Source organism: Uranotaenia lowii, chromosome 2, assembly GCF_029784155.1.
Source record: "Uranotaenia lowii strain MFRU-FL chromosome 2, ASM2978415v1, whole genome shotgun sequence".
Lineage (NCBI taxonomy): Eukaryota > Metazoa > Arthropoda > Insecta > Diptera > Culicidae > Uranotaenia > Uranotaenia lowii.
The window spans coordinates 48,833,768-48,854,432 of record NC_073692.1 but is presented as its reverse complement, the minus strand read 5'-3'; the positions used below and the strand labels follow the sequence as shown (position 1 = coordinate 48,854,432).

At 35.6% G+C, this 20,665-nt stretch overlaps 1 protein-coding gene across 18 annotated transcripts in view; it reads left to right on the top strand.

Moving 5' to 3' along the window:
- The window catches only part of LOC129744938 (phosphatidylinositol 4-phosphate 5-kinase type-1 beta), a 166,496-nt gene that overhangs the window by 80,228 nt on the left and 65,603 nt on the right, over positions 1 to 20,665 (top strand). For all 18 annotated transcript variants that reach the window (XM_055737724.1, XM_055737721.1, XM_055737720.1 and 15 more), the window contains 4 exons: positions 10,381 to 10,740; positions 10,819 to 10,961; positions 11,140 to 11,314; positions 19,617 to 19,951. In XM_055737724.1, coding sequence (XP_055593699.1) covers positions 10,381 to 10,740; positions 10,819 to 10,961; positions 11,140 to 11,314; positions 19,617 to 19,951 — 1,013 coding nt within the window. The remainder of the gene's footprint in view (positions 1 to 10,380; positions 10,741 to 10,818; positions 10,962 to 11,139; positions 11,315 to 19,616; positions 19,952 to 20,665) is intronic.

Below are 20,665 nucleotides of genomic sequence, written 5' to 3'. Positions count from 1 at the left end.
GGCGGAGAGTATCTACTCTTTTTTTTCTTTGAAGAGAAACTTCTTAAATACGAAGCTGGGACAAAACTTCGATGAAGCTTTGTTGGAGAGAGAGATTATAATCGGACAGAATGTTCTATCCCTACATTGGCTCTGCTGGTATAAAACTAGCATAATTTTGAGAAACATATTCTGAAGTTTACCCAAAACTTTCAGTTGATAGCTAGCTTATGTTGATGGTCGAATAAAATCGAAATAAATGACGCAATCTTACTAAATTAACAACTTCAAAAACTGAAAACTATCTACTTATTTTCATGCTATATCTCAATGTTTGCCATTCCATGTTAGAGTTAAATCAACCAGTATCAAATTATCACAACTTGAATTGGAATCAACTTTTTCTGAAAAAATACAAAAAAAATCTAAAATTTCGTTTTGAAATTTTTCTCCGAGGGCGCTTATTTTTTGACACTGATTATATATATATATACCATTTTATACCTCGAGTGGCAGAGAACGTTTTTTTTTTTTCAGTTTAGGAGAGAATGGAGATACTTGGCTTCTCTTTTCTTATTTTCATCATACCTTTTGGAAAAGTTTTGCAACTCGCCGGCTTTTGCATTTTTGACAGCGTGTTATTTCAAGCTCCAAAGCTAGAACGATGCATGAACCCATAGATGAACTAGAAGCATTTTTATGAGACGAAAAAAAAAGTTTTAAATAAGGACTGGAGATATCGAAATTCAGTTTGAGTATTTGTGCAATTTGTTCTACAACTTATCATGCTCTTGGCGTAAAAAATCATGAGTTATGGCTCCAGAGAGCTCATGGAAATTATCAAGTAGATAATGAACTTTTTAAACGGTTTTGGTTTGAAGCTTTCACTTAAAGTCAGAAGAGTTGTTGCAACTGCTGAAAGTATTCTTAATTTGAGCGTTATACCAAGAAAATTAACGATTTAAAATTGAATTTATTCGAGGGCAATTGTAAATTATCATCATTCCACCATGGACTCAAAGTATTAAATTGCTTATTGTTGGATTACTAGTGAAACTAATCAAGGACCCTTCCTACGTCTCTGAGCCTTGAATGAAGATGGACGGATTGATAGAGAACAAGATAACCAACTGTCAGCATCTCTAATGAAGCAGCTGATCGATGCACCTAACTGAGGAGATCGAAGAAAAATGCACCTTTTGTGCTTATATGTTTGTCTCTTACCAATTTCTCCATTTGTAATATTGTATAATTTAGTCTTAAGAAAACCCGCCATTGGCATAGATGTTTTGTAGTCTTGTAGTTAAATTAATGTCGTAGTTAGAATAAATGTTTGATTAAAGTGTTGATTTTCCCTAAAAATTGCTGTGTAAATAAATTGTGCCCAAAACTCAATGTGTTGTGAATAAATTGTACTTACCTGCAAATCGGAGTTTAATTACCCACCCAAGAAGTCACAACAATCGCCGAAGGAATCCATCGATCTTCAAGGAACCCAAACCCAAGACCCCCCCACCACTGGAATCGGAAATACAGTCCACGGAAGGTACCCAGCACCCCAACACTTATTGTTCCCAATCCGGAAACCGGTTCATTCCGAAGAAATATTTCAAGCTAGAGATGGATCAACTTTCAAGCACAATTCAACTTTTACCCGGAACCGGAATATGAGAAACTACATCACCAGCACTAGCTAGCTCATTCAGTTTAAGCATCACTCTAGGGAACATCAAAGGATTCTTGCCAACATCAGCAGCCAACATTTTCTAATTTCTCAACAGGCTTCCCGTTAGCCTACCTTGAATAGAACGTAGATCAACAACAGTTAAGTTGATGGTTTTGATTGTGCGAAAAGTTGATTACTTTAATGAATTTTCTTCACTATTTTTTTCATGACTAACTATTGATTTCGACTTACATTTGTTTTTAAACAAATTTATTCGATGTATCCGAAAACCGTAAATGCAATCTAATTCAGCTGCTGACCCACCAAGTTCTCCCATGAATAAACGAGAGAAAACGTGCAATGAAAAAGCTCACAATCGCGATTCTTCGCAGTGATTTGTTTGTTATTGCAGGATTGCACCTCGAAAAAAGCTGACACTTTGTTGACTCAAACTATACCTCTAGTCAAAGTCGAGCCGGACACGTGTCTAGCTGGCTAAAGTAGTGCGGCACAAATTCGCTTCAAATTCAGGCTGTACCGGAGCCGGTTCCAAACTATGACGACACGTTGTCTGGTCCATATGTCTCCTGGCGAAGTCTATTTAGTTGAAGAGAAATTGAGAAAAATCTCTGTAGCTATATTCGAGATCAATATAGAAGAACTATCCGATCAGAGATGTGGAAACTGGGTGTTGAAGTCTTGATGATGATTCCACAATGGATTAATTTAAGGGCCTTCTGAATTATTCTACCGATAGAGGGAAAAAGCAATGCCATCTGTCGCATTTTCAAACAAACTGATTGCTGCTAACAGATGGCGGTACAATAAAAAGACAGATTTTTGGGTTGGTCGTATTGGAATTATGAATATAGTTAACAAAGTATAAGAATCTTTAAATGAATTTTTTTGTCATTAAGGGCTAGTTAATTAAATTATAAGCACTAAGATTCTATTATTCCAAATTAATAATTTATAACATAAACACATAAGATGGGCTATCTTTTTTAACGTACATATCCTCACGGTAAAATGGCATATTATTAGTTTTTCGAGTAGGAACAAATGTAGTATGCATTTGCAAAATCGATAAAAAGCAAACGATCATATGAGGAAATCCTCCAGATACAACTGAAATAAAAAAAAAACTAGATTGGGCAAACCCTTCAAATATCAAAAACTTACTGAAAAAATGCACCATTTTTTATATTCAATGACCAATAATCAAATAATGAGCATAAGTTTTTAAAGAAATAGTGCTTGATTTTTAATAGGTATTTCTAAAATGTTCGGAAATCTCAAATACGTTTTTCTCGATTAGATCCAACTGCTGGTTTCGCCCATATGAAATGTTACGCAGGTCGTTTTCTTTGACATGAGGTTTGACAGCTCTACACGCTGGTGGCGACATCTCTCTTTAAAATAGCTTCATCCATCGATCCATTCTACTTAAAAATAGATTTCAGAATTGAAATCAGTTTCGCTATCAACTAACTTTTGTAATCAAAAGTAAAAAAAACTCTAGGTTGAAATATAAATTTAGCGAAACTTACTTGGAACGTTAATACCATTTGAAGATTTGTACATCAAAAGTTCCGCAAGAACCTTACACTGGCCTTCGTTTATTCCAGGACGTGAGGCAATTTCCTCCTCATTCAAATTCACACACAGAGTTGAAAGTTTGCAAAACCACAACATCTGCTGCGGAACGATGTAGGCTTATAAGTATGTGCTTGAAACCACAGAACCCGGGGAGCAATCATACATGACATAAGTAGCGTAAGAAATCAGCTAGCTTTGCATATACCTACATACATCAACAGTTTTATTATCTTTCCCATGCTATCGCTAGAAGAATTCATAATTCTCGTTCGCTCAGTTCATTTTTAGTTGTTGACTCGTTCTGGCTTGATAAGAACTCTAGATTAAACAGTAGGAAAGCAATTCTGCTGGTTTGGTTGAGTTATGTATTTCACTTACTGAAAGTCTTTAATAAGTAGAAATAAAAAAAATAATTATAAGGTACAAGGTATTGTACAATAAAAATAAAAGAAATTATGGTACTTTTTTCGTATAACTCGAATTTACTTTTTATCATAGCGGATTTTCAACGGCAATTATTTTAACTAACCGATTTACCTTAAACTGATTTTTGATTAATTCTACGTATTTTTCGTTTACTCTCTGGAGCCACTAGAAATCATTCAGCTATCTGATAGCGATGTCGTTATAATTTCTGGTTCCGATTACGAGGTATCATTTCATGTATCAGATTTTGTAATAGGCTCACTTGCTCAATGTTTTGAGATATCTTATGGATTTGAAAAAAATGGGAGTCTCAGAAGTCTGAAATTCAAGCAGTATTTAGTGTTTTAATGATTCCAAAAGCCCGCTCAAATTTCATTTCTCACTTTTTTTTTTCTTCAAGAGGGATTAATCCCCCTTATTCTGCGCCGCGCGTGAGGTGACGATAGTCGAGTCGAGTCGGAGTCACGTGAGTTCATTCCCAGCTGACTACTAGATTAGGATAAGATTTAGAATGAACTCAAAAAGTTCATTCTAAAAGACGTATCTCACCTAAAGTGACTACTGGAATCGGGTGACTAAGGTGACTAGACTATCGTCACTTCACGCGCGGCGCAGAATAAGGGGGAATGTCGTAGATAATGCTGACTGCTGCAAAAAACTGTTAAAATTAAAGGCAATGAATCTTTTGATCTTTGGCCCCTTATCTGAATAAAACATAATTTTTAAGATAATGAGGACTCAAAAAAATCCAGAATATCTACATTTAAAAGAAATGCTAAGACACATTTCCGAAAAAGTAGAGCTTCACAAAAGAAAATGTAAAAGATTCTACTACGAAACGCCAGTTTCAAAATTATGAAAAAAAGGTCAAATTAATACTCGGAAGATCACAAACCAAATCTGAAATTAACCTTAGAGCTGGTAGTTCCTTTATAGAAAACCAAAATGAAGTATGCCAGCCCTTTAACAATTATTTTAACAGTATCGGAAAATTTCTCACTAAAAACATAACCATAGACTCAAGTTTCAACACGCACAAATATATTATGAATTTTCACAACTCGCCAAAAAGCCAAAAATTAAATAAATATATATTAATCGGATTTCTTTTACGGCCTGCGTCAGTGAATGAAGCTCACATACTCACCTAATCGTTAAATAACAACAAAAAAAGCATTGGCCCTGACAATATTTCATCACAGGTGCTAGAACATCATAGCATATGTTTCGCAAAAATTCTCTCGGAATGCTTCAACCAGATTTAAGAAACTTTAATCTGCCCGAAATGTCTCAAAACAGCTAGAGTTATCCCAATATTTAAGTCTGGAGATACACTCGATGTAAAGTTTTCTGCTATCTTGAATATGAAGTTAAATCTGGATCAAGTACGCTTACAGTCATATGCGAATTGCTGGATTCTGTATTTAAAAAAAAAATATAGATGCCAAAATATCGTGGGTGGACTATTTCTCGACTCTAAAAATTACAAAAATGACATAAATGACATAAAAGGCAAAAATAACTGAAATGACAAAAATGACAATCATTATAAAAATGACAAAAATGACAAAAAGGCAAAAATGACAAAATTACAAAACCTCTTCGACCCCCTTGATATATTACTGAAAAAAAAATAGAGTGTTATGGCATGAGAGGCCTAGTCGACGATCTTATAGGCAGCTACTTGGCCAACAGGGAACAATTTGTCATTTTAGGTGAGGCGATGTGCTCTCTAGAAAGCTTTGAAGTTGGTATCCCACAAGGCAGCAATATAGGATCTTAGCTGTTCTTTCTATACATAAACGATCTTAGCAAATAACAGCTACGTAATATACCTCGTCTATTTGCTGATGATACAGCGTTATTTTATCCTGAAGCCTGTCCTTATGTTGTTGTAAACAACATGGAAGAAGGTTTAAAAGTTCTTCATAAATATTTTTAGCTAACCTCCTTACCCTCAATCTTTCTTAAACAAAGAACATGAACTTTCACCCTCTCAGGAAAAAACCAAACTTATCAGCAATCTCAAACTATTCCAAAAAAAACTGTAGAAAAGGTTACAAACTTCAAGTATCTAGGGATAGTTCTAGACGGAACCCTAATAGAAAAAAATAGAATAAAATAGAATCAAAATAGATCAAAAATAGAATAAAAATAGATAAAAAAAGGAAAAAAATAGATAAAAAAAGGAAAAAATAGATAAAAAAGGAAAAAAATAGATAAAAAAGGAAAAAAATAGATGACAAAAGGAAAAAAATAGATGAAAAAATGAAAAAAATAGATGAAAAAAGGAAAAAATAGAAAAAAATAGAAAAAAAATAGAAAAAATAGAAAAAAATACAATAAATAGAAAAAAATACAATAAATAGAAAAAATACAATAAATAGAAAAAAATACAATGAATAGAAAAAAAAAGAATAAATAGAAAAAAATAGAATAAATAGATAAATAGAAAAAATAGAATAAATAGTAAAATAGAACAAATTGAAAAAATAGAATAAATAGAAAAACTAGAATAAATAGAAAAAAAATAGAAAAAAAAGAAAAAAAATTGAAAAAATTGAAAAAATTAGAAAAAAAAATAGAAAAAAATTGAAAAAAAACAGAAAAAAATAGAAAAAATAGAAAATAATAGAAAAAATTAGAAAAAAATAGAAAAAAGAAATAGAAAAAAGAAATAGAAAAAAAATTGAAAAAAAATTAGAAAAAAATAGAAAAAATATAGAAAAAAAAGACAAAAATAGGAAAAAATTAGAAAAACAGAAAAAAATAGAAAAAAAAAGAAAAAGGATAGAAAAAATAGAACAAAGAATAAAATTTAAAACAAATTTGAAAAAATATTAAAAAAATTTAAAGAAATTTAAAAAAAAATTCAAAAAAATAACGCAATTAAAAAAAAATTTAAAAAAATTAACAAAATTTTAAAAAAATAACAAAATTTTAAAAAAATAACAAAATTAAAAAAAACAACAAAATTTAAAAATATAACAAAATTTGAAAAAAATAACAAAATTAAAAAAAAATTAAAAAAAATTTAATAAAAATAACAAAATTTAAAAAAAAATAACAAAATTAAAAAAATAACAAAATTTAAAAAAATAACAAAATTAAAAAAAAACAACAAAATAAAAAAATAAAAAAAATACAAAATTTATAAAAAGTGAAAAAATGAAAAAATGGAAAAAAATCTATATATATAAAAAGCAATTTCTGTATGTTTGTTTGTTTGTTTGTTTGTTTGTCCTCTATAGACTCAGCCGTCTTAAGAGCTAGAGAGCTGAAATTTGGCATGGATACTCATTAGGGCCAGGAAGGATGAAAAATGTTTTCAGATTTTTGGATGACCCCTTCTGAAGGGGGTCGTCCATAAAAGACAAATATTGTTTTCACGATATTCACGTTATTTTTCGTCGGATTGTGTTGAAAATTTGCATATGAGTGTGTTGAAAGACGAGCAATCGATTTCAGGTGTCAAATTTTGTGTAAGGGGTCAGCCAAAGGGGTCGTCCATATTAATTGTTCGCTGTTTTTGCGATATTGACGTTATTTTACATCGTATTCAGATGAAAATTGGTACACGATAGTTTTGAGTGACGTGCAATCGATTTGAGGTATCCAATTTAGTGTAAGGGGCCGGCAAAAGGGGTCGTCCATATTAAATTTTCAGTATTTTAGTGATATTGTCGATTTTATACATCGGATTGGGATGAAAATTTGCACATAGGAGTTATTAGGGACAAACAACAGATTTCATTTATCCAAACTAAAATCAGGGGTCGGCCAAAGGGGTCGTCCATGTAAACTATTCACTGTTGATGCAATATTGTCGTTATTATACATCGGATTCAGACGCAAATTGGTACACGAGGGTTTTGAGAGATGAGCAATGGATTTCAGGTATTCGATTCAGTTTAAGGGGCCGGCAAAGGGGGTCGTCCATATTAACCTTACAATATTTTTGCAACATCGTCGTTGTTTGACATCCGATTGTGCTGCAAATTTGCACACGGCAGTTTTCGGGGACGGGCAATCGATTTCAGATGTCAAATGTTTTGCCAGGGGTCGACGAAAGGGGTCATCCATATTAACTAATTTTTCACTGTTTTTGACGTTATTATGCAATGGATTGCTTTGAAAATTTTCACACGGGAGTTTTGAGGGAAGGGCAATCAATTTCAAATATCAAAGATTGTATAAGAGGCCACCGAAAGGGGTTTAACTATTATTATAGTGTTGTTATGGAACGATCGAGTAAAAATTTATACACGGGGGTTTTTTGGCAAGGTCAATTGTTTTCTGATTTCAAATTTAGTAGCAGACGATAATGAATTTGGAAGTGCATCTGGAAAATTTTCGGCAATTGACTTTCATACAATCTGTTCATGACATATTCCAAGTTTATAGCGAAACGGAGTTCGTATGGGATCAGCTAGTAGTAAATAAAAAATAATAAAATTTAAAAAAATAAAAAAAAATTAAAAAAAAAGAAAAAAAAATTTAAAAAAGAAAAAAAAAGAAAAAAAAATGAAAAAAAAAGAAAAAAAAAGAAAAAAAAAAGAAAAAAAAAGAAAAAAAAAGAAAAAAAATTCAAAAGAAATTAAAACAAGATAAAAAAATAAAAAAAAATTAAAAAAAATTAAAAAATAAAACAATAAAAAAAAACCAAAAATTGAAAAAAAAATAAATAAAATAAAAAAAAAAATTAAAAATTTAAAAACAAATTTACAAAATTTATAACAAATAAAAAAAATTGAAAAAAAATTAAAAAAAAATAAAAAAAAAATGAAAAAAAAATAAAAAAAAAATGAAAAAAATAAAAAAAAATAAAAAAAAAAATAAAAAATAAAAACTTAAAAAATAAATTTTAAATAAAAAAATAAAAAATTAAATAAAATACTTAAAATTAAATATCAAATAAAATAAAAAAAAAGAAAAAAATAAAATGAAAAATCAAATAAAAAATGAAATAAAAAATCGAATAAACAAAATAAAATAAGAATAATGAATAAAAAAAAATATAAAAAAACGAATAAAAAAATTAACTAAAAAATTTAATCAAAATTATAAAAAAAGAATAGAAAAAAAAATTAAAAAAAAAAACAAAACAATACAATAAAAAGAAAGAAATGTTTAAGAAAAATTAAAAAAAAAGACACAAAATTTAAAAAAATTAAACATTAAAAAAAATTCAATAACATATTTAAAAATAAAATAATTGAAAATAGATGGAAAATTTCTAAGAAAACTATTTGAGTAACATTTCGAGGTTTACAAAACTATAAATTTTGTAAACATCGGTTGAGAAACAATAGTCATAAGCGGTTCTAAGCGAGGAGTGTTAAATTGACACTCAAGGTCTGATTAGAGAGCTATTTTTCCGAATAAAGTTACAAGTCCCCAAACTTCCAATAGTGTCATATTGACACTTAAGAGCGGATTAGGGTTAAAAAAAAATTTATTTTTAAAAATTGATTCTGCGGTTTCTCGAGAATTTGGGAACCTTGAAAACTTTCGGTTTTTAATTTGATTTTCAAATGAACATTTTTTTTTTGTGATTTCCGCGATATTTGATAATTTTGCAAAGATTTTTACACCTTATTTTTAAGATTAGTAGATAGATTTTTAAATATTCCGAATCCTCAAAACTTTTTTTTAGTGCTTAGGTTTTTATTTAAATTTTTATGTAGGTAAGGTACTCAAGATGTTTCGATTATTAGTTTTTTTTTATTTTAAAATTACTGAATCAAAGCAATCGAAAGATTCCTTTTAATTCAACCACGGTAAATTTACCGTGGTTGAATTAAAAGGAATTTTTCGATTGCTTTGATTCAGTTGAATCATTCAACCAAGTAGGCTCATACCACAACAGAGTTTAAAATTACATTTAATATTTTTTAGACAACCCAACTTTACCAGTTTTTCCTAAAAATCAAAAATTTTCAATAGTTTTAAATTTTTTAAAGTTCTTTCTTTTCAGAAATTTTTGAGTTGTGAGAGAAATTGATGGAGAATCTTGAATAACAAAGTCTTTGAAAAAATTTATTCGTAACCTTAAAATGCTTTAAGCTTTCAAATCAGCACTAAAAGGTGGAAACGGAAGCCGAAAGTAATTGGACTCTTAGCGCCTCCACTGCACTGTCGCGTCGTGTCTTGTCCGTTTCTGGGGAAAATTTCCTTTCTTTCTTTTTCCACTTTCTTGAATCTTGAATCTTGAATCTTGAATCTTGAATCTTGAGATTATCTTCGGCCTCGGCTTGGAATTGTGAAATTTAGACTTTGGATGACATCACAATTGTTCAAGTTTAGTAATCATACTAGAGGCATTTAAATGTTAAGGGAATATAACTTGTAGTAATCTGTTTTTATGCTAAGGACTCAATAAAAAACAAAAACATGGTGTTTCAAGTGTTTCAAACTTTGATTTTGTTTTTCCATCACATGTCAGATTAAAGTGTACCAAAATAGTTTGCTTTATTTAAAAGAAAATGCAAACGATACCCAGCCCCTCTGAAAGGGTAATAAAATATTCACCTGTCGAGAGTGCCTTTTTCCGAAAGACAGATTTCCGTGTATCCTTCAGATTTGCTCGTGATGGAATGCCGTTGTCCAAATTTAGAAAGCGGACCATTCTAAATGTACATTCGTTTGTTAATTATATTTGTTGATTTCTGGTAGTTTAACCGTTGTTTTTTGTTCCTTTCCTTTTGCAGATGTCCGGAGATGCGGCACTGGTCGGCCGGCCCGGGCGGCCAAAATCGGACAAGGAACGCAAAATCGGTCACCGGAGGGTGGGCGAGGGCGGCGAGATTACCTACAAAAAAATCCAAACCACCCAAATCATGGGTTCGATCCAGCTGGGCATCCAACATACCGTGGGCAGCCTGGCATCGAAACCCCGACGAGATCTGCTGATGATGGACTTCTGGGAGCTGGAAACGATATCATTTCCCCCGGAGGGTTCCAGCATGACTCCCGCCCACCACTTTAGCGAGTTCAAGTTCAAAATCTATGCTCCAATAGCGTTTAGGTATTTTAGGGATCTGTTCGGGATTCAGCCGGACGATTTTATGGTAAGTTTTCTGGCTGACCACCAGCAGTAGCAACAAAAAATTCAATGAAGCTAATTTTTTCCCTTTTCTTCCTTTTAGATGTCAATGTGTTCAGCTCCACTACGGGAGCTCTCGAATCCCGGCGCCTCCGGTTCGATTTTCTATCTAACCGATGACGACGAGTTCATCATCAAGACTGTACAGCACAAGGAGGGTGAATTTTTGCAAAAACTGTTACCAGGGTAGGTATTTTTTCTGTTACTGTAATTCTCACCGCGGCGCCCGGGCCGGGTGCTAATTTGATTTTGACGAATCGCCCCGAAGGGTAAACACGCCTACACACCCCATCTTTTCACCTTTATTAGGCATATCGCTCGTATCACATCTCACCGAATTTTTTCCCGATTTTTCTCCTCTCAGATACTACATGAATCTGAACCAGAACCCCCGGACGCTGTTGCCGAAGTTTTTCGGGCTCTACTGCTACCAGTGCAATAGCAAAAACGTCCGGCTGGTGGCCATGAACAATCTGCTGCCATCGTACGTGAAAATGCATTTGAAGTACGATCTGAAGGGATCGACGTACAAGCGGAAGGTAAGTCTCGGGAAGGAAGAAGGTGTCAATCACTGTTACATATTTGGAAATTTTTATTTTTATCGAAAAACGCGCGTGTCGACAGTAAACATACACGGACGGAATAATTTGTTGTGGACACAACCGGTTAGCGGATACAATTTGTGCACAAAATTTCCTTGCAAGCTCGAGACTTCATTTCGATTGCGAAATTCGGGATTCGAAAATCGTGCTGATTGAAAGTGTATCAAAATTTGTGCTCTTTGTATGCAAAGCTTGTCCGATGTTTAGAACTGGACCTTCTAGTAAACTTGTGTCAATAGTAAGTTTAGAAATTAAAATTTCAATTGATGGTTTTTGAAAGCCTTCGTGGAAAGCTCGAGTATTGAAAGGATCTCTATGTTATAAAAATAAGACAGTATGAGGGGTACCAATAATTTGATATATTGGGATTTCATAAAATACGAATTATGAATTATAATCTGGATGCCATCGGTGCAGGAAAAGATAATTTATTTAAAAATCTAGATTGTGATAGTTAGAGCAAAAAAGATTATCAGAGTAAAAAGTTACGGAAATTCATAGTCGAAATGACAGTACGCTTGCTTCTCATTTCTAAAGAATTATGAACGGTACAGTTACTGGATCAAAACTGAGGTCGTTCTAAATATGTATAGGAATTAGCTATGAATCTTTCTTTATAAAAAATCAAAAATTTCCGATAAAACCAAACAAACCATAAAATGCTTAATCTTCTCGAGGCTTTCTAAAGCATGGATCACCATGAATCTGGACGCACTATTTATCATACCATTGCTTTCTAGTTGTTGGATCTGGAATGTTTTGACAGTACTTTGTTCGGAAATGTTTCCTCTATCAGTGCTGAAAATTTCATTACGATTCGTTTTGTTCCAAAAAAGTTACACGTGATGGAAGCCGCGAGATGAAAATAAATTTTGGACACTCACCGTTAAAAACCGAAATCGTCAAAAATGCTCAAATCAACCGTGTGCTGCGTTCTCACACGTTTCCGTGAGATGCATACTATCGATCGGCAGGTTCATACCAAGCGTTATAGTGGACCTAAGAATCAGAAACTGCATTTGAAGGTGTTGAGAACGATCAAGGCAAACACAGGGTAGTCGGACTACGACATCGCCAAGAAATTCAACGTCGACCGGTACACCGTCAGAAGGATTAGTCTCCGCGAAGGAATACGATCCTATCGGGCCAGTAAGCAACCAAACCGGACATTGAAGCAGAATTTAGTAGCCAAAGGACGTGCCAGGAAGTTATACAACAAGATTCCAACGAAGTACGACGGATGCATCCTCATGGATGACGAAACGTACGTGAAGATGGATTTTGGGCAGTTTCCTGGCCAAAAATTTTATAAAGCCACTGTAGTGGTGCACTGCGCTGGTCGGGGTGATGTCCCCGCCAAGTTCAAATTCGTTTTTGCCGATAAGTTGGCAAGAAAGAGTTTGATCTGGCGAGGTATTTGCAGCTGCGGACGAAAAACCCCGGTTTTTGTGAAAAATGGACTCCGAAATGTACAAGGAGGAGTGCCTTAAAAAATGTTTTTTTTTTCGTACAATAGATCTCACAAAAGACCAGTAAAGTTTTCGCCAGATTTGGCATGCTGCCACTACAGCTAGGGGGTACTATAGTGGTATTCGGCCAACGGGTGGATTTTGTCGAAAAGGACATCAACCCACTCAACTGCCCTCAATTCCGCCCTATCGAAAAATTTTGGGCAATTGTCAAACAGAAGATGAAGAAGAATGGTAGGACGACTCGGGAAGCAACAGAGATGAAGAGATTGTGGAACAAAATGGCCGCTGAGGTCAGTGAATAGGGTGTCCAAACGTTGATGAGTGGTTCTAGACGAAAAGTTCAAAATTTTATCAAAAAAACATCGAAATATTTTTTTTCTTATTTTTCCTTTGAAGTGCAATAAAAACCCTACATTTTGATTATAAAACTTTTTTTTTCGTTACAATAGCTCTGAGATAGACCCGTTTTAACGCGTCCAGATTTTGCGTGATCCATGCTTTATGCGCAAAACTAATGCATTTTTCTTCATGATGAAGTTTTCCATACGACGAGCATCACCAAATTGAGTATTCCGTCTTGACCAGGCTTCGTCATTTGAGAGCAAACATCCACGGACAGGGTTGTCAACAATTTTTTCCCCAAAATTCAGGGAACCATGAATATAAAAATCAGGATAAATCAGGCTTGATTAAAAAAGCCGAACTGTTGACTTTTTACTGTTTTTTCTTAAAAAAATGTTCAGCTTTCGATCTTAGTAATATAATAAATTTTGGGTTCTGAACCACTATTTATAGGTATCTATCGATTTAGCTCGATGATTTATTAGACACTAACTACAAACAATTTCCAAAATTGAGAAAAATATTTAATTATGTAAAATTTACTATTTCTTATGAATAATGTTCTCATGAAAAAAGGAGATAAAAAAGTTTGAAACGAAATTAAAATGCCAATTCTAATACGATAGAATCAGTAATAACAAAAGGATTGATGTACATGAACTAGGTGTCCATCAACCAAATTTTGAAAAAAATAAGAAGTAAGAAAAACGGAAAATCGCTCTACGTTTTCGAGCACACATGTCCTAAGAACTTATTCATAGACTATAAATGCTCATGGAAAATGCTTGATCAGATTTGAAATTTGCATTTTAAAAACAAAATTAAGATCACAAATTGAGTTCAAAGTCTCATATAGTGTAGTGCATAGGCAACTTGTATATTCGATAAATACAGTTACTAGTCCGTCTATCATATTTTTGTGAACTAACGCAGCGCAAATACTATTACTTCACTAGGATTAGTATGAAATAACCTTTCATATGAATATAATTTAACTGCAAAAATACTGCATTTATATTCGGCAGTTCAATCAATAAATTTCGAAAAAGATTTTTCAATTATTCCAACGTTTCGATGCTGTTTAGCATCATCTTCAGGGAATCAATCGGATCGTATCACGTAAAATTTGAATGTTTATGTAAAACTTATGATCCAATATATTTCCTATTGTTTTTTTGTGTTGCAGTTTAAAAAAAAATTATACCGCTTCGATCAGACCTTGTGAATCGTAAGAATTTATAAAAATTTAAAAATTTAAACTGCAACACAAAAAACAATAGGAAAAAATAGGGAAAATAAGTAGACAATAAGCATTCAAATTTTACGTGATACGATCCGATTAATTCCCTGAAGATGATGCTAAACAACATAGAAACGTTGGAATAATCGAAAATCGTTTTCGAAATTTATTGACTGAACTGCCGAATAAAAATCGCATCAAATTATCCAGTCGACCTTTCGTTAATTCCAAACTGGATTTTTTTCTAAGTAGGTATGTGCAGAGTAAATTGAGACGTAAGAATAATAAGAGAAATGCAGATTGACAAATAGTTTAAAAAATCTTCTATCTTTGAAAAATCGCCAAACAACAGGGTTTCGTATTTTGACACTCTGATGATAGAAAAATGTGTAAAATTACTTCAACTTTGCCATCCTCTGTTCACATTTTTTTTTTGCAGTGACTGAAAACAAATATGGTGGTTGATCGAATGAAAAAAAACTTTGTTGTGACCATAATCTTGAAGAAAAAAAATGGAAAAAATCTTAGGCACTATTTAAGTGATTTTTTTGACAATTTATAAGTGATCTAGAGCCTTTTTCCTGAGCATGTTTTGAAGATGTTTTTCTTCGATCTTGAATAACATAAAAACGTTACGTTGCGTTACGTTACAAGGTTTATAAATCTATAAATCATGTACGATTTGACGGTTGAGAAACAAGCGGGATACAGCGATTTAAGGTGAAGAATGTTAAATTAACACTCCAGATCCCTAAATGGTGTTTCTTTTTGTCAGGGCATTCATGAATTCATGGGAGATTCCAAAAGAATTTTTGTCATTTGGATGCGCCTGAAGAAAGTTACAAGCCTCCAAACTAGCAATAGCGTCATATTGACAATCTATGACAGATTAGAGTTAAAAATGAACGTCATTTGGGTTATTGAGTCATAAATTTGTTCAAGAAAATTACTAAATCATGCAAAAAAAAATCATGGCCTAAAAAAATCAAGCAAATACTGAAAAATCAGGCACATTGGCAACCCACTGCCCACGGAGCTTAAATCGGTTCCCACTTTTAAGTGGCAAGAAAGAATGAGAAGAGTGACCATGTGCTTCAATGGAATGATGGAATGCTCCTAGAGAGTTCTTTTTGCCTCTCACTGCTCTGAAAATAGAATACCTCTCTAGGAGAACGCTTGTAAATTTTGGTAAGTAAGAGATTTCCCTCAGATAAAATGTGTCCTCGATGATTAATTTGTTGAGTAAAGTTGCCCAATTAAGCAGATTCGGCTGACGATAAAAAATTGAAGGAATGAATGTGTTCATTTTATTTTCGCAATGTCGTTTCTTCTGTTTTTCATAAGATGTTCCTATGAAAATTGAAAGAATTTCATAAGACTTTTATAAAAACCAATTTTGCACACTAAAAAGTGGTTCATAAGACGCATCTTATGAAAATTATAATAAGAATTTGCCTGGGTGTACAATTTGTTCTGCTCATATCTCCGCACAGCCACCTCATCAGCCAGTCAGCTGTGAGCTAATTGAAGTAAGAAAATTCCTATATTGGACGCAACGCAGTTTCTTACAACCCATTTTTCATTACATTCACAAAAATTAATTTCAAAAATCAGGGAAATCCAATGGTTTGTCAGGTTGTCAGGATGAGCCTCGCAAAATCAGGCAAATACTGAAAAAAACAGGCTCATTGGCATCTCTGGTAAAACGCAAAGTGAGCTCTGTGAGTGAGGGAGTGCAGAGATCCTCTAAGAAGGAAAGAGTGACTGGCGCTCTGAGCGATTCTGGCGTAAGGAGATATGAGATAGAGTTGTTTTCGACTGCCAGTCAGTGATATCAACTTTCCAGATTTTGTCTGGATCTTATAAACTTTTTGGGCTTTTGCCAGACATTTTTTCAGGTTTCCAGTCTTACAGACATTTGACATTCCGTAATTTCGCAATTCGAAACGTCACATGCAGGGTTGCCAATATTTTTTTTTAAATCAAGGGCTGGCCCAATAAAAATCAGTCAAAGTAACGGAAATTTTGCTCAAAGTGATGACCTTTTTTTTTGGGTCGGCGATCCACATTTTCACTTCAGCAATAATGGTACCTAATGAAGTTTCTTACAATCCATTTTTCATCACATTCGCAAGAATTACTTTAAAAATCAGGGAAATCCAATGGCTTATCAGGTTGTCAGGCTGCGCCTCGCAAAATCAGGCAAATGCTGAAAAATCAGGCTCATTGGCATCTCTGATCACACGCAAAGTGAGCTCTCCAAGGGAGTGCAGAGATTCTCTGAGGGAGCAAAGAGTGACTGACGATCTTAGCGATTCTGGCGGTAGGAGAAGCGAGATAGAGTTATTTTCGACTGCCAGGAGTTTGGGAGTCTCTTTTGAGTCGCGCCTCAGGATCCGTCCGAAGCTTGGTCTTGACCTTGGTCTTACTCCCTGGAAGTTTCTTCGCGTAGCTTCCAGTTTTTCTGACCCTCCAGTAGGTTAAAACTTATCACAAGGACCGTATGGAAGACGAATGCCAATACTCCTCCTTATCACACGTTGTTCACAGTTCTTCATCATCGCTTTCATCTCGACGGCCTTCTTACGATTCCCTTGAGCCGTCCTTGGCCATGACGACCCAGTGACCCTCAGAGACGACCCCTTCGGTTCGACGACCATCCATTTGCTTCCGTTTTGATGACCTTCAAATTGTCGCTTCGACGGCGTTGCATGATATTTGTCTGAGAAGTTTCGAGTGACTCTGCTCCTACAACCTTCCCGTAACAACGATCTCAGCTCGATGACCTTCTAGTAGATCCCCAAGTCATCGAATTCCCGAAACAAAAATCGTCTACTAGGTAATAGATTTCCGGCGCCTGGCTCTACTTTCAAATAGGTTTCTTACTCGATAACCTTCCCTTACAATGGCTTCCCGGTTTGAAAACTTTACTTGGCGCCTGTCAAGAGATCTTCCAAAGCCTAGCACACGACCTTCCAATGGATTATCGAATTTCAAAGCATCCTCTTCTGGACGACCTTTCAATGGCTTCCCAGTTCGCGAACATTGCAATGGATTTCCGATCCAACCCTCCAGTGATTTCAGGCCTAAATATTACGAGATTTCCGACTCGACGACCTTTGAATGGCTTCCTGGTTCTTCGACCTCCTAAGAGATCCTAGATTCGCCGACCTTTCAATGGCTTCTCGGTTTTATGACTAGCTTCGGCCCTAGAACTCATAATGGTTTTCCGGTCCATAGATCTTCTAATGAATTCTCGATTCGATCATCTCCCAATACATTTCTAGTTCGGAGCCTTCATTTGGCCTCCCGGTACGATCACTGTGTAGGGCACCTGTCCGGTGACCTGACTTCTCGGTCCTACGATTTTCCTAAGGATTCTCGAGCTGCTTCCCTCTTTAAATACATTTCCGGCCCGGTGACCTTCCAATAGCACGTGATCCAGGAAGCTTCTTGTTGTTCAAGCCCAATGATTCCCGACTCGACGACCGATTAAGCTTTTTCCATTTCAACCCAGGTCCATGAGCTATTAATCCAATGGCATTCTCTGACAGTAAATAACCCTTTTCCTAACCTCATGTTCCCATGAGATAAGGTATTAATGTTTTACTGAATTAGCGGGTCGAATCAAATCGAAAACCCACCGTTGACGTGAGGTAGTTTTAATCTGACATAGGTGTTCTTCTTTGTTGTCCTCTTCAAGTCCTTCCAAAGTCTGTCAACCTTAGCTTGTCCTTCCTATTTGATGCCTTCCTCCTCTAGAAATTTTTCTACATAACCGAAGCACATAACCGTTACGTGCGTGGATCTCCGAAAGGTGGCAACCCCTCTAGAGGTATCTCTGCGGGACCTCTCAAAACCCATTGACACGCCGTTGTCCGTTCAAATATCTTGTTTAAAATGTCTACTTAGCCTCTTCAAGGGCTTTGTACAGTCTTTCGTTTAATACGGTCGAAGCTGTGGGTACAAGACATTATATTCTCCGTTAAGGACATTGCAAATAGAGGAGTATTTCACCAGCGCGGTATTACTCCGGGGTAGAGTGGCTCTTAGTCGAGAATCATCGAAGTTGAAGCGTCTAGCGATAATCGATCGATCCCGACAAGCTCTTGCCCTGGAGCATTATGTAGAAAGACCGAAGTCGTTATAGTAGAGGACAGATCTTTCAACTGTCGATAATGAGCAGAGCTGTAAAAAGTCAGTGTGAGTCTGCTTCGATAATACTTTGAGCTTTCAAAAGCTTCCTTAAGAAGCCCTTAAGGTGGATTTGGGTTAGTTAACGATAAGGCTAGCCAAGAATTCACTTATTCCACTTTCGGGTCGTGTACACGGGGATATCGTACTCATACTACCTCCTACATATTTCTTGAAAAATCCGGCGTAGTCCGTCACTCAACAATGCGCCTTCGATGCTCGTCGTCGATTTGTCGAATACAGCTCGAAAGCTCATGTTGATCGGAGAAGTACTCGTTGACAGTTTGGCTGATTGCAACACGTTGTTGTCAGTTGGTTCAATGCCACTGTTAATAGGGTATGTTGACAAACTTGACTTGGTTGAGACAACGGATCCTCAGTGACGCCTTGAAATGTAGACTGACTACCGGTTGTAGGATTATTTTGTTATTTTGGGTGACCTAATAGGCCTGCTCCAGTTGTAGTCGCGATAGTTTCAATCCCTCGGAACGGCCTTGGTAAGACTTTGGACTTGAAGTGTAGTGCTCCTTCCGAAATGTAGGGAAACCCTTGATGTTAAAACGAAACGAACTCAGAATGGGGTTGTATTGGAGCTAGCGTTGATAAACAGTGATCACTGCCGCTAAGGTGTATGGGTATATTTTTACCTGGAGAGCTAGCATTTTCGGGTTTCTGATGCTTGACCACTAAATAGCACTATAACTGAGGATAATGGCGAATCTGATGCCGATCGTTGACCCTGTAGCTGAGGAGAATTCTTTGTCAGGTACATACCTATCCTTGGATCCATCGTCTTTAAGCCTCTGAAAATACTGCCATCTAGTGGTGGGTTTTTCATACCTTGACTTTTAAGGACATACATAGGGTGACTTCCGTTTGCAACTATTGCGAAAAATTTTCAGAGTTCTTACGTGTATATTGTTAATTGAAATGTTCCTTATTCATGAAAATTGTTGTTTCTAAAACAAATCTTTTTATCGCTTCCTTGCAGGCCAACAAAGCGGAGCGCACGAAACCGTCGCCCACCTACAAGGATCTGGACTTTATGGAGCACCACCCCAACGGAATCTTCCTGGAGGCGGACACCTGCAACGCGCTCATCAAAACCATCCAGCGGGACTGCCGGGTGCTGGAGTCGTTCAAGATCATGGACTACTCGCTGCTGGTCGGCGTCCACAATCTGGACCAGGCCCTCAAGGAGAAACAGGAAGCGGCGGCCAAAGCCAAATCGGAAGGCGAATCCGACTACGAGGACGCACCGGAAGCGGACCAGTACATGGTGCAGGAACGGGAGGAACAGCGAACGACGGCACTAAACCGAAGCAGGTGAGCGTCGTCGTCGGGTTTTTTTTATCGGTTTGGCTTCTAGCAAAATTTTGGATGTGTCAATGTGCTCGTTTTGGAACAAGTGCGCGCGTTTTGCTGTTGATGTGTTTTTGATTGCATCTGAAGTACCGAAACCGGGTCGACGCGACGTTTCCCAGTTATTGGACGGCCATCATCCGTTTTCCGGCTTTCGATTTCCGGTGCTAGTTATTTTCGGCATGTTGTTTGAAATTTTCCCGAGCCGGATTGAGTCGCACATTCGTAATGGCAATGTAGGTGGTAGGTTGATTTGTGCCTCTTGATGCCTGGAACCAACGGATGATGGCCGGGGAAAAATGATTTCGAACGGTTTGTGTGCTTGCTCAGGAAAGACCCCGCGTTGGAGTTTTCGATCCGGGGGGAAATGGAAAGCATGCCCCCTCGGAGTTTGAGTGTTTGTGATGCGTTTTAACGAGATTGTGGCTTTTCTGCACCCACACGGAACACACTGTCATGGCGATAGGATGTGGTTAGCGACACGGAAGTTTGCATTCAGGATATCCACCAGTTGCATACCTGTACTTGGTTTGGCCGAGAAGAAGGAAAAAGTTTCTGGTTGCATTTGTAAATTTTCAGACGGTGAATTAACTCAGCATTTTGAACAGATTGTTTGGAATCATCCTGGATGCAATCCAGTCGCCAACCACATCAGCACAACACCAAAAATAGCAACCA